Source organism: Buteo buteo, chromosome 5 (genome assembly GCF_964188355.1).
Source record: "Buteo buteo chromosome 5, bButBut1.hap1.1, whole genome shotgun sequence".
NCBI classification, from domain to species: domain Eukaryota; kingdom Metazoa; phylum Chordata; class Aves; order Accipitriformes; family Accipitridae; genus Buteo; species Buteo buteo.
In genome coordinates, this window is record NC_134175.1 from 32,363,215 (window position 1) to 32,379,521 (window position 16,307).

Sequence of the window (16,307 nt, forward strand, 5' to 3'; positions counted from 1 at the left end):
TAGAATAAATGGAAATGTATTTGATGACATCTGAACACATGATTGCATCCAGAACAGACCTCAGGATGTTCTGAAGAAAACTGAAGATGAAGTATCAGTCATAGAAGTGATGCAAGACACAGCATACAGTGAAGCTATTAAATAGTTTAATACCAAAATAGCCACAAAATTGATAGAAAGATAAATAGCAGGAAACTTCCAATACCTGAATGGCACATGAGACATCACTCCAGGTAAACATCCCATATTCCTGCATCCCAGTCTTATTTCCCACAGGGATATGAACTCACAGTCTTCATCACAGAGATGCCTGTTTCCCCAAATATAACAATTCTATGAGTTGTTGTGCATATCAACAACTAATTACTTCCTCTAAGGTTAACAATCTCAATAATCAAGAAATACAGGTGAACTGTAATACAGAAACTATGTAAAAAAACAGTCACCAAACCATGAAGTGACAAGTTCTTTCTTTGTATTTCAAATGAAGGTAGTCTGACTTTAGGCTCTAAAATTCTTGAATGTAAGCAATCCAAAATGTCATTTACAAATGCTATACTACTCTCCCAGGGCTGTGAACATCTGCATGTATTGCTGTTGCTATTTTACTCCAAAAAGAGGCAAAGAACATGCCAACTCAGCTGAGCAGCAGAATGAAGCATCCTCACTCACAAAAAGCATTAGGAAGCCAGGTTCTCTGTATTGGCTTTGTGTGGCAAGGTTTTGGTAGCGGGGGAGGTTTCAGGGGTGGCTTGTCTAAGAAGCTGCTGGAAGCTTCCCCTATGTCCGACAGAGCCCATACCAGCCGGCTCTAAGACGGACCCGCCGTCGGCCAAGGCCGAGCCAATCAGCGATAGTGGTAACGCCTCTGGGATAACATATTTAAGAAGGGAAAAAAAGTGGGGACAGACGAAAACAGCTGCCGGAGAGAGGAGTGAGAACATGTAAGAGAAACACCCTGAGGACACCCAGGTCAGTGCAGAAGGAGGGGGAGGAGATGCTCCAGGCACCGGAGCAGAGATTCCCCGGCAGCCTATGATGAAGACCATGGTGAGGCAGGCTGTCGCCCTGCAGCCCATGGAGGTCCATGGTGGAGCAGATCTCCACCTGCAGCCCGGGGAGGACCCCACACCGGAGCAGGTGGGTGCCCAAAGGAGGCTGTGACCCCGTGGGAAGCCCGCACTGGACCAGGCTCCTGGCAGGACCTGCGGATCTGTGGAGAGAGGAGCCCCCGGAGCAGGTTTTCTGGCAGGACTTATGACCCCATGGGGGACCCACGCTGGAGCAGTTGCTCCTGAAGGACTGCAGCCTGTGGAAGGGACCCACGCTGGAGCAGTTCATGAAGAACTGCAGCCTGTGGGAAGGACCCACATTGGAGAAGTTTGTGGAGGACTGTCTCCCATGGGAGGGACCCCACGCTGGAGCAGGGGAAGAGTGTGATGAGGCCTGCCCCTGAAGAGGATGAAGCGGCAGAGACAACATGCGATGAACTGACCATAACCCCCATTCCCCATCCCCCTGTGCCGCTGTGCAGGTAGGTAGAGAATGTGGGAGTGCTGCTGTGCCCAGGAAGAAGGGAGGGCTGGAGGGAAGGTGTTCTGAGATTTGGGTTTATTTCTCATTACCTTACTCTGGTTGATTTGTAATAAATTGAGTTAATTTTCCCCAATTTGAGTCTGTTTCGCCCGTGACGGTAATTGGTGAGTGATCTCTCCTGTCTTTATCTCGACCCACAAGCTCTTTGTTATGTTTTCTCTCCCCTGTCCAGCTGAGGAGGGGGAGTGATAGAACGGCTTTGGTGGGCACCTGGTGTCCAGCCAGGGTTAACCCATCACATTCTCTCTAAGTGCGCATAGAAATTGTAGGTCACTAACAGAGCATCTCCTGCTGTCACACAGTAATTGGCTAGCTCAGTGGTTAGTGCACACATGAGGATAAGCACTTCATTTTCTTCTTTTGAAACATCCTATAGTTTCAAGAAAGAGGAACTTTCATAACTGTGGAAGTGGAGCTATACCTGTTGGTGGTTTTTTTTCCTCCATACTACACCGCTATTTTTCTAGCTGCCTTCCATACGTTTATGTCACTTGACTAGGTTTTTGCAGTCAAATGTACACTTCAGTATGGCATTCCTGTTGTTTTGCAATCTATCTGCACCACTAGCAGTTGCAATTACATGGCAGACAGTTCTGTTGTAGGGGATGACTCCTTAAAAAGGGAGATGCAGAACTAACACTCAGTCAGCTGCATACATACAGAAGCTTGTTGCACCTGGCATTTTTTAAACATAGCCACAGCATCCTTGTATCATCAGCCTTACTTCAACACTAAATTTGAAAAAGAGCAAGTCAAGTTATTTGTTTATCCAGGCAGATGGTCCTTTTCCCAGCAGGATACCTACATGCAACTTCAGGTTCCTAAGTCTCAATATAGACTTCACAAGACTCTTACTGCAGGGAATTCGTGCTCTTTTGTGAGTTTGTAATTCTCGTGGGCAATTAAAGGAAGGAAACTGAATGTGAAAAGTCACCATATGTCACCTGGAAGCTTTGCTTCCAGATGTTTGTAAAGGTTTTTCATTCTACAGCATTATACAGATACTGCTTAGCACCAAGGATCAGCAAGCAAGTAACAAGCCAATCCTGAATTCCTCACGCTGTTTCTTTATCAGTGAAGCTAATGCTCATTTTTCCATTTAATGGGATCACAATCAGACCATTGACTCTTAATGAACCAAGCCACCATTGATTTAATTTCCAATATTACAGAAGAAAACAAAAATGTTATCCTGCTCCTATATTAGTGAAAAGCAATGCAGTTGGTTTAATGTCAATGGAACTTAATGTCTTGTTGGCATCAATACTGGTGTGGTGCTCTGCAAGGAATTGTTTTGTTGACATGCAAATGAAACAAATAGTAGTGCTGAAAAATCTCACCTGCAGTCAGAAAGGGGAAGAATTTGCATATACATGATCAGAGTGGAAATATAATTGGATAGTTATCTTTTATGCTTCAAATCTTAGGGATTTATAAAGATACAAAGAATGCTGTAGTATATTTATTACCCGGGTAAAGCAACATGCTTCTGGGCATGCAGGTTACTACGCCAACTCCTAGGAAGACCTAGGACCAGATCATATTTTCATAATCATACTTCATAGTGATGATGGCATTTGAGGCCAAATACCTCTGTGTAAGAGTCAATGTCATTACATCACAGATCAACTTGGACATAGGTCTTCTAAGCCACTAACTAGCACTATCTCATCATATATTCATGAAGATGAGAATCTTTCCAACACTACTAGGGCTCTGGTACCACCCACACAAGAATGCTAGATTTGCATTAGATAATTTCTTATCATTGTCTTTACTCTGGATTACTGTTAGGCTAACAAAAGAGTAAATACAGAACTTGTAAGATCTACATTTAAGATATTTATGTTCTATATCTTGTACGTATATATCTAAACACCACATGAAACAAAAAAAAAATCACCTTTTTCACCACTTAATTTAAAAACAAGAACCATGGAAATGAGTTAAAAAAGTAAAACTAAAAGCAAACCCCACACTCTGGTTTCATATGTATAAATTACAGGAAAAGTGTGAAATAGGCAAATAAAAAAAAAAGTAAACATTTACTTAGGGGAGAGTCTGTTGGTGTTCTAAAAGAAATACAAAGCTATTTTAATTTGGGCTTCGCTTCACCTAAGTGCTTCAGTGCTTCATCTGAAAGGACTGGCTTCGGTCCATACATAGTGAGGCTTGACCTAACATCTGTTTCAGAAGCTGGAAAACTAAGATGGGATAGTCACATCTAGCATTTGCCATTTTGCCAAGAATGGGGGCAATGAGAAGTAGCAAGGAAAGTGAATGCTTTGCATTAAAGGACTTTATGTGCCACTCACTCTAGCCCCAAATCATTCAAATCTGCTGTGGAAAGCAGTTGAGTAATGGAGTTGGCAGGGTGTAATGAAAGAAAGCTTTACCTTCTCTTTGAAGGTTGGCATCTCAGTCTGTTTCCTTGCATAGAAGAATGTTCATCACCAAGTCTACCCTTGGAAATGGTAATATTTGAGGTAGAAAGTAAACTGGCTTGAACTCTAACCTACTTTTACATCAATGCCCTCTTCTCATAAAGTTATCAGAAATGACAGAGGTGACTTCAAATCCTAATTATGATGACCTATTTCACCCCCTCAGTGCATTAGCCACCATGCTGAGAAGAAGGACGGAGCTCCCTGCACCACTGACTCTGTGGGAGATGGGAGTTCAGCCTGGAGCAGTGCGTGCTCCTGACAGTCAGGCATGTCCTGAAACACACAATGCTACGGGGTGCTGGAGTGGAGTAACAAACCCATCAGTATCCCAACATCTGCTTTATACTCATTACCTAGAAAGTTAACAGTTCATTTTCATCAAATAGAAGGTTCTAGTTTGGAAGAACAGAGACAAACATACATTTCACTTCAACTATGAGAGACTCTTTGGGAAGCAGAAAGTCTCACCCCACTATTACGCTACTTGGCAATATAAATAAGATAGCTACAATTGAAAGTGTTAAGTTAGAGAGGACTTTAAGAAGAAGCAAAAATTTATAAGGAACATTTTAAAAAGAAACCGAGACGAAGAAAATGATTTCATCTTTGAGATGCTTTGACATTGAAATGTCATTAATTACTTCGCTAGTTACAGACAATGACAGCAAAACACCTAATAAAATTAAACCTTGCAGCTCTGTAATATTCATTTACTTATTTTGATGCAAAGGAGAGTAAAAAAAAAAAAAAACAACAAAAAACCCAGCTGAAGGCACACAGGAGCTGGGGAAGGGAGGAATGTCTAATATGATTATTAAATACTAATAATTCTACTGTAAAAATTTTACTGAAGTCTGTTAGTCTTTTATGCATACATATTAAGACACAATTTCTAGGTGATGCAATGGTTTGGCTGAGTATCTGGAAGGCTGTGAGCTATTCCTTTACATGTTGTCCATTTGTGAGTAAGAAAGCAACTGCCTTGCCTTGTCTACTCTCTTACCAAAGACTTAATTCTCTCACTTCACTGTAACTCTTGAAAGGGGTCGTATTTCCTTGATATTGCAAACATTTGTATGACATACCAATCACACAGGTGCACCCTGCAGTTAAAATCACCTCTTGACTGAAGAAGGCAGACACCAATGGTAGAAGTTGCACTTTTACTGTTTCTTTAGGCCCATGAAAAGGGAAACGATCAAAGCAGCTGGATATGGCGTATGCTGTCAACAGTACACGTTATAGGAAAGAAGTTCATTCACACAATGCCACTTCATGAGCGACATGTTATCACAACAAAGGCAAAGTTGACAACATATGCCCATTTGAGTTAGGAGGCACTGAGGACAAGACCAGTGCAAACTCCATAAAGGTCTCCTGCCTTGAGAGTTCAGCGGTGGAGCTGGCAGGAGGCAGGGGAGTGTGCTGTGAAGCAGCTGTTGTATGACCCAGAGGCGGTGGAAAGCAGATGTCCATATGGATAGAGGGAGGAAGAGAGGGTGGAAGCATAACTTCTCGTGCATTTTAAATTGCTAAAAACCATCATGTACAATATCAGCTCCTGATCATGATACCATGGCCTACAGAAACAGCCACATGCAGGACACCCTAGTGCCAATCCTCTGCCTTCCCAGCCTAAAGGATTTTCCTAAGTTCATGGTGAACTTTATTCAGCAAAATTGCCCAATCCAAGCATCCTGCAGACACCCCTAAGACAAAAACTTATTTAAAACACATAGGTTGATAGGTTCTGTTGCAACAGAGCAAACTGAAGACAAAGCTTTATGTCAGACATTTTTTCCCTATGAATTGAGATTTTTTGAAAATACTGTTCAACACAAGTAAGATTTTTTTTTTTTTACTTTATTTATGACTTAACAACAAACTTCTGTCACTGGAAAAAGACAAAACCAAAGAGAACAGTTCGATAAAGAGACACAGCTTCTAAATCTCCAGCAAGGTACTCAGCAATTATAGCATGGCAAAAGAATTGATATATCATAACATGTGCAGTTGTTACTACAAAGACTTACAGGTTGCTTTAGTGGGTGCAGAAATTTTTTTATCTAGATCAGCTATTAACTGCCATCATGAACAGTAACAAAGACAAGCTTGCCATGGCATTTTAGAGTGAGCTATGATTGCTCCGAATGGCAGCTTTATTAGCTTTCATGTGCTTCTGTAGGGAAGTGAAAATCAAAGCTGAAACCCCAGGCCTCTTTCTCCTTGTGAGATGCTCTAACCAGGCAAATGTAAAACTTTAATGCAGTTAGTTACTACCATTCTAAAAATTAAACTAACACCAGCATGTGTGCCACACTGACAGTATCACGCTTTCAGAACGAAACCAGAGTTGATAAGTCTGCTAATACTGCTTACTAAGCTTGGGCACGTCTTCCCAAAAAGCCAGATAAGCTTGTCAGCTCTACAAAGCCACCAAAGACCTAATGACATTCTTTGCAAGAACAGTGTTTTGCCAGAGTATCCTGGTTAGATCTTCCTCAGGCAGTCTGGTATGTGCAAGGAAACACAGCCCCTTCTGCTGATACTGCACTGATGCAGTAATATTGCTTTATGCAGCAAATAGGGAAGGTGACAGTAGAAGACAAAGTAGCAATGATTCATATGCTGTGGGATTACGAGAAAGGTGTTTTCGGAAAGAATCCAAAAGATGAAAATCACCTCCAGGCAAAGGGCCAGCACAAAGCAAAGGACCTCAAAACTAGCTCAACATGGTACTTTAGTAATTGAAGGGCTCCACGCCAGTATTGTAGGTAAAGATGAATTTTGCCCTCAAACTAAGGAAGGAACATTTAAGAGAGCCAAATGTGAACAAAAACCCCATCAGGTCAGCAACATATGCAGCCAAGCAAAGGAGTGGCATGTTGCAAGAAGACTAGGTCAAGTCGGGAGGGAAGGACAACGATATAGACGTCAGAGTGTTTTGTTGCCTGGCAATTCAAAAGCAACAAAGAAACTATAAAAAAGACTGCATTGGGCATAGTGTTTTATGGAGAGCCTTTTGTACAATTGACTCTGTTCACTTTTCTAAGGGGGGTACCTTGTAGAAGTCATAAGACCAATTAATGAGCACTTCCCACTCAAGATGGCAAAACTAGCTTTCTCAAATCAGGGTTTAACTATCCAGAAATGGACAAACCTTGAATGATTCTGCTCCTTTGAAAAGCACTAAAATGCAGTTTCCCTTTAAAAAATGTATTCTTATTACATTTGGATGTTTGAAAGACATACTGTATCAAAACGTTTTATTGAAGTATCCAAAGTTATGTATTAACTAAGCATTAGTTTGGGTTTTAAAAGTCAAAATGAGTATTTCCAATGTGGTCTTATGCTGGTGGCATATTCCGTTCTTCAGAACAGGAATGTCTGTAGCATTTACTCTTTCTCACCCTCTCCCAGTAAAGCAGCATGTGTTGCTGTGATGGAACTGCACCTGTTGGGACTGCTGTTGCAGCTAGGGTCGCTCACCACACTTATCAGTCTTCCAGACTAGGTATCTTAGGGATGGTCTTAAGCAGACCTTGTTATTTGAAAGGATGCAGATCTCTACTATAGCATTAGCTCAGCAAGACACTGCTGACTATGACATGAAGTTTCTCTCCAGGCAAAACAGCTTTTTGAAGGAAAGACCTTTCTACCAAATTTTTAAGAGAATTTATTATGCTTAACTTTTTTCATTAGCTTCCTAAGGAAGCAATTAAGTGTTTCTTTACAATTATTCTATTAAGAAAACCAAGACAAATTAAAAAGCATTATCCACTTTAGTACTGTAGTGAAGCTCTGAAAAAAGTGTCTCCCTCCAGATTTTGGGGTCTGAATTTTATTTCTTGCAAATCTAGATTTCCCCCCTAAGTGGACACCGCAAAATCTTTGGTGTTTGATGAACAGCAAAAAGCCTGTACTTTCTTTTAGTTACACAATGTTACTAGGGAGATGGTGTAAATATAAATACAATCATGATTGTAATTGTTAATTTACAGACATTTCCACGTGAAAGACCTGAGTATACAAAGCAGCATACTGGAATAATGACAATAGCATAAAATGTTGCAAGACTCATTACAACACTGTGTAAAACTGAGTAATTAAAAATACATACACAATTACATAATGAACAAATTCTCTTTGTAAAAATTAAACATGTTTAAAGTTAAAATTACAGCAAAATTACAAAACTGATCCTTGTTAAGCAAGCAATGGTACACCTTGTTCAAACAACCATGCTATGTCAGCCAGCTCTTCTCAAACTGCAGTGATACACTGAATTGGGAGGATGACATCCTGCACTTTACCTGTCAACTCAGCCTTTAGAAACAGCTCACAATGGCTTCTAATGAAGCATGCGTTTACTGTATTCTCCTTAGTCTTTAGAAATGCTGGTATTCAGAGATTTTCCTAGAACAGACACTTTCTTTGTGCTGAGACAGATTTGCTTTATTAATCATAGCTATGCTTTCTAGCAGTGATTTTGTGATACTTGCTAATGGTGATTTTTGTGGTATTTGTGGTAATCTGTAATAGAGAAATTCAGAGGACAAAGCCTCCATGTCCTTGTGTATTACAGAATCCTATGAACCCATGGTCACAATCTCTACACACCCACAGGCCAAGAAACCTTTTAGGTTGTGACAATTGCTTATTAAAACTGTTCTCATATTTCATACCACAGACATGGACAGAATCAAAGGCAGAAAACTGAGTAACAGATCATGACCATACAGCATGTTAATGGATAAAGTACACACAAAGTATAAGTGTTCAAGGAGGCAGGGAGAGGTTGCACATTACATGCTGCTCTGGTCTGTTTGGAGGACTGGTGCATGCACTTCCTCTGGGTCTGACTACTGCTAAATAGCTTAGAACAGCTCTGATGTCCCCTCTCCACACAGGCACATCATCAGTCCTGCTGGCACCAAGTTGCCTGGCACCTGGACAGCCTCCAGAATTACAAACATAAAAATGATGAAGATTTTTTTTAATAGCTACTTTTACTTACAAAGCACCAGAAACATTTAGAATAATTTTCTTGTGTCAATTTTTTGTCCAAAACAAAGAAGATAAGATTACACGAATGCACTGAGACCACATATTCCCCTAATTTTGTCTCTCAGGATTACACAAATATGGCCCAACTTGCACAAAAGCTCTAAGAACTAGTCACACTGGAAAAACAATTTGCACCATAAATCCATATTACCGTGTATGGCAGAGTTAATAGACTTAAGCCAGGGCGTTTAGAATCTATCATTACCCTTCTCTGCTTAAATCACCAGAAATGCAGCATTGATGGGAAACTCCATGGAAACTTCTCTCCACAATACATCAAACAAAGAACTGGCAAAAAATAGCATTTTATAGAACACTAATGGATTTTGTTTGTTAATAAAAAAAACCTCTGCCAGAGGCATTTAAACAAGGATGATGCAGAAATTGAGATGAATAATTTGGTAAGTATTACAGCCAGCTTAATGCCTATAATGAAAAGTAATAAAGTGAACTAGGCATGTTGGTATACCAATTTATTTTTTTTCTACTCCATTAAATATTGATAAGAACTTATATTCCTTACCAATGCCAGTAGCAACTCATTTTATGAATATAAATTAAATTTTAATTTTTATTCTTTGTGAACATAAGTTTTATGCCTGTGCTTTATATTATACCTATACAAGATTTCAAACAAATCTGTGATGTAGTATGAAAGCATAATAACGTAAGTGCCTACCTTTTTCAGGAACCGTATTCCATAGGTAAATATATAAAGGTAAAATGTAAATCTCCACCTGCAAAAGGTACAACAGATTAATTCTAGGATACCAGGTTTACACACTTTACAGATCAACACATGATTTCTTATAGCACTGCCAAACCACCACACCCTGGTCACATTAACAGAAGATGAAGCAAAATTTTCATCTGGTTTTCTACAACATTTGTTATTAAGCATTGTGCTCATCTGCCTGCTTTTCCTGGCCTCCCATTAGCCCTCTGAAAATACTGGCTAATTTCACCTAAATATGACAGGAAAAAACAAATTTTCAAGGATAATTAAGTTTTTAAAAGTTTTCATGAAAACTAGCAGGACAAAGGAGGACAGAGGACAATTTGCATGCCTATTGCAGGGAAGTTCACTTGTTATTAGACACCAGGACAATGATACTAAGAAATTTTATTAAGCTTTCAATAGGTGACTTTAGAGTGCTGCACATCAAATACAGTCTTTAGTAATGAAAAGCATCATCCGCAATGAGCTGGAATTTTGCTTAGCAGATGCCAGCATTTCAGTCTTGGTTTTAGGGAGTGCATTTGTGTCAGACAGATAGGCTGGATACAGATATATATCCAGAATTTACATCCGCTTCCAAAGAGTTTCCTTGGTAAAGATTATTCTACATTTTCCCAAGTACACATGAAATAATTGCTGAGCATCTAGTTTTTCTTTTCAGATAGAGGCAAACTAGAAGGTAGGATCAAGATGCCACAGAAAATAAGAGAGAAACCAGCTGGAGATTTAATACAAAATCATCCTCTCCTCTATGTCTTTCTCCCTTCCTCAATAAAAGAAGACACACAGAATATCTTCCTATCTTTTGGACCCATTACTGGCTTAGGAAAGAAGAGTCAATGGAAGTATAAGGAAATAAAATCAAAACCTCATGCAGTTAGACGAATTCCTGGGTTTTTTTTCCAAGGGTTGGAATGACTACACAAACGTGCTTGACATAAACACCAGTGAGGTACTATTCATAACATTTATAGCAGGATGAGATTTAGCTTCCTTACTGTGAAGCAATACTGCAGCATGATTCATGTTAATTACATATTTTACAGCACTTACAACTTCCTCTCCACTGGCAAAACTATTAGCTTACAGTTAATTGGCATTGAAGTGTGTTCAGACGTTACTGGAATGGTTTCAAAACTGAAAATCGTCCTACGTAAAAGAAGGTTAATCCAAACCTTTCTCTTCAAAGCTACTTTTACAAGTATTTAGAAAGTCATTTGTGTCATACATATATAACCCTCTGACGAGTTGAGTACAGAAGAGTGTAAGAACATCAATGAGATTTAAAGTGTGATACTTCAGCTGAACAGAAACTCTCTTCTCCTGTAGTCTGCATAGGACTGCAGAGATTAATTTATTTAATTGAGATGATACAAATGTCAATCCCTTCAAGGTTTCAGTCACACTAGCAACATGGCTCACAGCTTTTGTGTCAGCAGTTTCCTCAAGATACTGCAAAAATAGAGTACTTGGAGGAAAGATGTTAGTTGTGCTGGTAGAAACCTTCAGATCATGCACATGGAAGAAACAGCAAGGACTGCAATATGAAGGAAGGTTTTATTTGGGTAACAATTTTCTCATTAGGCTGGTCCTACGGTTAGGAAACCTGCCATGTAACTCCAAGGTTACATATCTCATTAGTGAAAGTTTGAAGGTTGTCACTGAAAATAAAAATATTAGGAGGGAAAAACTCTCTAACAATCTCACTGCTGAGCACTCCCAGTGTCCTTCTTTTGTTCCTAAGTGTGAGCAGTTATGATAAATTCCTCACAAAGTTTTCTTGTTTTAAAAATGAAATCCATCATTCACAATGTACAGTATATACTTCTTTATCCCTCTATTTGGGTCTCACTGCAGCCCCCCGATGAAGAGATGCAAGTGGAGGGAAACAGTTACGAGCAGGAATCACATCCACTCACAGTATAGTCCAGTGTCCAAAGCACCTTAGAATTTTGGGAACTTAGGCAAAATGTTCTTTCTCTCTGCAGAGGACATTATAGAAGAGAAGAACATCTTTCATAAATGTGAGGTTATCAAGTGTCATTCCCAACTGAATTCACAAAGTGGTAGTTGATTAAGAAAGGCCTTTAATTTGTCCTAGGTAATAGTCCCAACTCTAATGGTTGGAAAAAGCCCTTAGCCTGAGCACTGAATAGTTACTGACCCAAGGGAAGGGAAGATGTCTGGCCAGTGGCATAAACCCTCCCTAGTACCCTTTCTGATATCCTGCTCAAGGTCCTTCTTAAGCATCAGCAGCTTATGCTGAACATCACCAGGTCACTGGGGACAGTTGTTGTTGGGGTCACAGCTGGTTGTCTGCACCAGGGAAAGTAAAAACTCTTCTAGCTAGCAGCAGTAGCAGAGCCCAACAGACTAAGAAAAGCAAGGCAAGATCTGTACTAAGGTTTCTTTTGTTCCCCTTTCCCCCCCAGCAATACTTGCTGCCCTATTAAAGCAATACAATGGAGGCCACTAGGTGAAGCACTCCATTGTGGGCAACTGCCACATCGATTCACATTTAACTGAAAGATGATGACAGATGAAGCTGCTCTGCTTTGTGAGAATTTGCTCTGGCCCTCAGACTTGAAACATTCCTCCAGTTAGTTGTATAGAAACACAAAATTTGAATGACCCACATACACACAAAGCCTGCTGCTTGGAAGACTTTTTAGGTTAATTTAAATCCAGCAAACCCAGATGAAAGCGCTCAAGGAACATGTATTCTGGAAGACTTGATCTGTCTGCTCGCAATAGGGTTTATGAGGTTCACTTTAGTCCTGCACTAACATGCCTACAAGACCTCCAGATTGAACCAGGCTTGTGTGTGGTCTGCTCAAGCTCAGAATGAGGGATGTCAAACCTGTTTACATATGGCCCTTCTGGCAAATCCTTTAGGTTGTGCTGGTGCTTACCAGGTCAGTGTTCCAAATACAGAAGTGACACACTGCAGTGAAGAGTCAAGCTAAAAAGTGACTCTTCAGTAACAAAAAAAGGAATTATTTTCTAATGTAGTCTTAAAATGAATACTCTAGAGCCCCTCAAGAGTTCAGCAACAGATCTGACTGCTCTTGTTCAACAAGCGAGTATATTCCTGATCCAGAGGAGAGACAGTTTCTTAACCTCTCAATCCTTTTAACTCTGAGTTGCTAATGAAATTTGAAAGATGCTTCAGCATGATACAGAACACTAAGAAGATGGAAAAGTTGGAGAGCCTCTGCCAACTAATCTGGTGTACCCCACCGTGTGTCAGAAAGATGCCATCCTCCCCACAGACCTGCTGTCCAGCAGAGCAAGCTCGACGTGGCTGCTCTCCCAGGAAAAGGGCCACTTCTCCCAAGAATAAGGCTGAAGAGGCACAAGGCCTCTCTGCTCCTGCAGTTTTCCCTTTCTTCTATTTCTTCTGCAGGAAGACCGGCCAGCTGGGCTGTGAACACAGGCACTCCTGCAGAGCCCCCAGCTTAGCAGCACACCCCCGGCAGTGCACAGCCCTCCCCACTGTAAGCGCACACCCCTTACAGCTCTGATGTCAAACCAGTGCCTGCTGCCCAGCAATGGCAGGCAAGGATCCAAAGTTAGCCAACTGACTTTTGACAAGCAAACATGAAACACAATAAACGCACAAAGTTAAAAATGTAACAGCTATTTTGCTTCCAGAATTGTAGCTGTTATTTACAGAGATGCTTTTGCCACTGATTTGCTAGTCAGGGCCACCAACAGCAATGTAAGAATGCCACACTTCAAAACAGTTGACATTAAACTCCCCCTCATATTTAGCAACTAGCCATAAGCTCACCACATTGCCTGCAAAGAAACTGGCTTTCTGGCTCTGAAAACTATTTTCAGAGAAACTGCAGTCTCCTGAAGTTTTTCCTATGGAAATTCACTTCAGAAGAATTTCAGATTTGGTGTTCCCAGTCACCCACTGGTCAACTCCTGGCAGTAGTTGACAGACTTCTAGGCTCGGGCTTTGGGCTGAAAGCTAAACCAAGCCTAACACAAACTCCACAGATGCAGGCCTTGGTTCTGGAGATGAGAAGGCTTGAATTGCCATCATGCAGCTTGTTCTCCATTTTAATCCCCACCATCTGACTGAACTGGGCAAGCACATAGCTAAGCTACTGCAATTGTTAGCTGAGGCTGAAAACTATTTTTGCTGCAATGATTTCCTGTGGCTGTGAAGAGTATGTTCACTGTGAGAGTGCTCAAAGGAGCATTTCTGAGGCCAAGTTTAAACAATACTGAATGTTTAATTCTTTTAAATGGGAAGCATTGCTAAGTTCCCCACATACCCACTGTGACTTAAAGCAGTCCATGTTTTATCCTCACATTGCATTTTTCTGCTCCCCAAACACAGTATCAGAGCCTTCACCTTTGATTCACTCAAGGCAACTTAATCCAATTAATGCTGTTCCTGACATAGCCAGAGGTATGCATTCCTCCTAGATGGTTACGTCTAAGGAGAGATCCCAAACCAATGGACTCTGAACATTTGGATCAACTTAGTATTTGTGACATTGTCTACCAACCTATTATAGCTCCCATTTTAGGGCAAAGACAAAAACAAACACCAAGAAACAAACAGCAGCTCTTCTCCCCTAAACCAACAAAAAATCCCCACAAAGATAGTAAAAATACAAGACAGAGCACAGAAAAATAACACTTAATCCATCCAAAGCCTGGGAGGACTACTAGCACCTCAAACATTTAATGGTCTCACAAATTCAAACTTAAGACCTTTTGTATTGTACCACAAGTGTTGATCTTACAGTATTAAGACTTCAATCTTACAGTTGTTAAGTCGCACAAAACTGTGCTTTTATATCAGGCACATGATAATTCAGGTGTTACTGTGTTTTACTCTGAGCAATCTTTTTGGATGGTTTGCCTTCCCTGATCAAAGCCCTAACACACACTGGCAGTGAGCAATGCTATCTCACAGGATTGTTAGGGAATCGTGGTAGATGACTATTAATACTTCACAGCCTGTGTCACTATCTAGAAGAGTAAAGCAACAAATTGCCACCTTCTTTTGAGACATAAGCTTTTTAAGATATTTGGAAAATCAGAGTTCCAACTCTTTTCCAAGCAGAACTCAAAATAAGACAGGGTGAAGGTGGCACACTCTCAGCATTCAGCCTGGTACACATGGACATGTTTTCATTTGCAAATTTTCAGAGATCCTCTAAAGAATTCCTATTCTAAGTTCCAATCTCACAATCTCCTTCACATAATAAAGCTCTTTTAAAATAAAATAAGAGCTTTATTAAATCCTACATCTGTATGTGTGTAGATCATGACAGACCTATACACTGAAAACCCAAACATAGAGCAGATGAGAAGCACGATTAGCGCGTAGGACAGCCCCATGGCATACCTTTGATTGGTTCAGAAACCAAACAGAAGTGCAGCTCTGCTTCAGTCTGTACACTCCACTAAATCTTTACTTACCTTCATTCCTGATAACTAGTCTCATACAAAGCTGCAAGTGTGACAATACGGTTGACAGCAGTAGCCCCACTGCTCCAATTTGGTGCCTCCCAAGATTTCTGTAACGATAATTTGCTGCATTTCTGCAAAGCCTGGCAGATGCAAGTGGATATAAAGAATGTTAATTTAAATAAGTAAATAAATACAAAATCTCCTTGCTCTTTTTGGCATGGTACTGCTGTTGAGTTAGACTGGAGCAACCATGCAAATGGTAGATAGCTCCTGCACTATGGTTAAGCAGAAGTTATTTGAGGAAGGAGACTGTTATGCACAGCTCACTAAGATGTGCAAAACAGCAGGTATGATAAAATGAGAAATCTTTATTGCTTTCCTCTTCAATTTTCTGGCTTAAGATTTGACTGTCATCTGATTTTCCTCTTGGTTGCAGTTTGAATCAGTTATTTAATATTTAATGTTACAGTGCCACTTGAGACCAGTCCTGTCCTAAATCCATATGCTCAAAATGCAGCTTTGAAAGTCTTAAGAGCAAAATTTAGTAGTACAGAAAAAAGGAAAGGAAACACAGTACTAAATTTTGAAGTGATGCAGTTTTATAAATAATAAAGCATGTTTATATAATTAGATCAGAAAAGATGCATAATACAATAGGTGTTTTGGTAATTCCTTCTAGGTTACATAGCTTCTGTTTTATGGTTATACAACTGTTCTCTTCTGAGTGCTTCAAGGACTACATAAAATAAAGCTCTGACAAGACCTCAGAGCATTGCCAAATTTTGCCCTACGAAGAGGTACTACTATCTGGAAAGCTCATGGGAAGAGCACACAGAAAAAACAGATATCACTGCCATGCACCCTCCCCTGTGGTCTGATCAACAGAACTGGTTTCTCATTAGTGATGTTCAATGCACACAGCTGACAAGTTTTGGAGAGAAAAACTGATCCAAAGCGTTTCCAACCTGGACCTCTAGTCTCCATTCTTACTAGTGATCTGACAAGTCACCTGTTTCCAA

The 16,307-nt window shown here is 40.3% G+C and overlaps 1 protein-coding gene across 3 annotated transcripts in view; it reads right to left on the reverse strand.

The window, feature by feature from the left end:
* The window catches only part of CERS6 (ceramide synthase 6), a 131,937-nt gene that overhangs the window by 52,562 nt on the left and 63,068 nt on the right, over positions 1 to 16,307 (reverse strand). For all 3 annotated transcript variants that reach the window (XM_075028528.1, XM_075028529.1, XM_075028526.1), the window contains one exon: positions 9,790 to 9,847. In XM_075028528.1, coding sequence (XP_074884629.1) covers positions 9,790 to 9,847 — 58 coding nt within the window. The remainder of the gene's footprint in view (positions 1 to 9,789; positions 9,848 to 16,307) is intronic.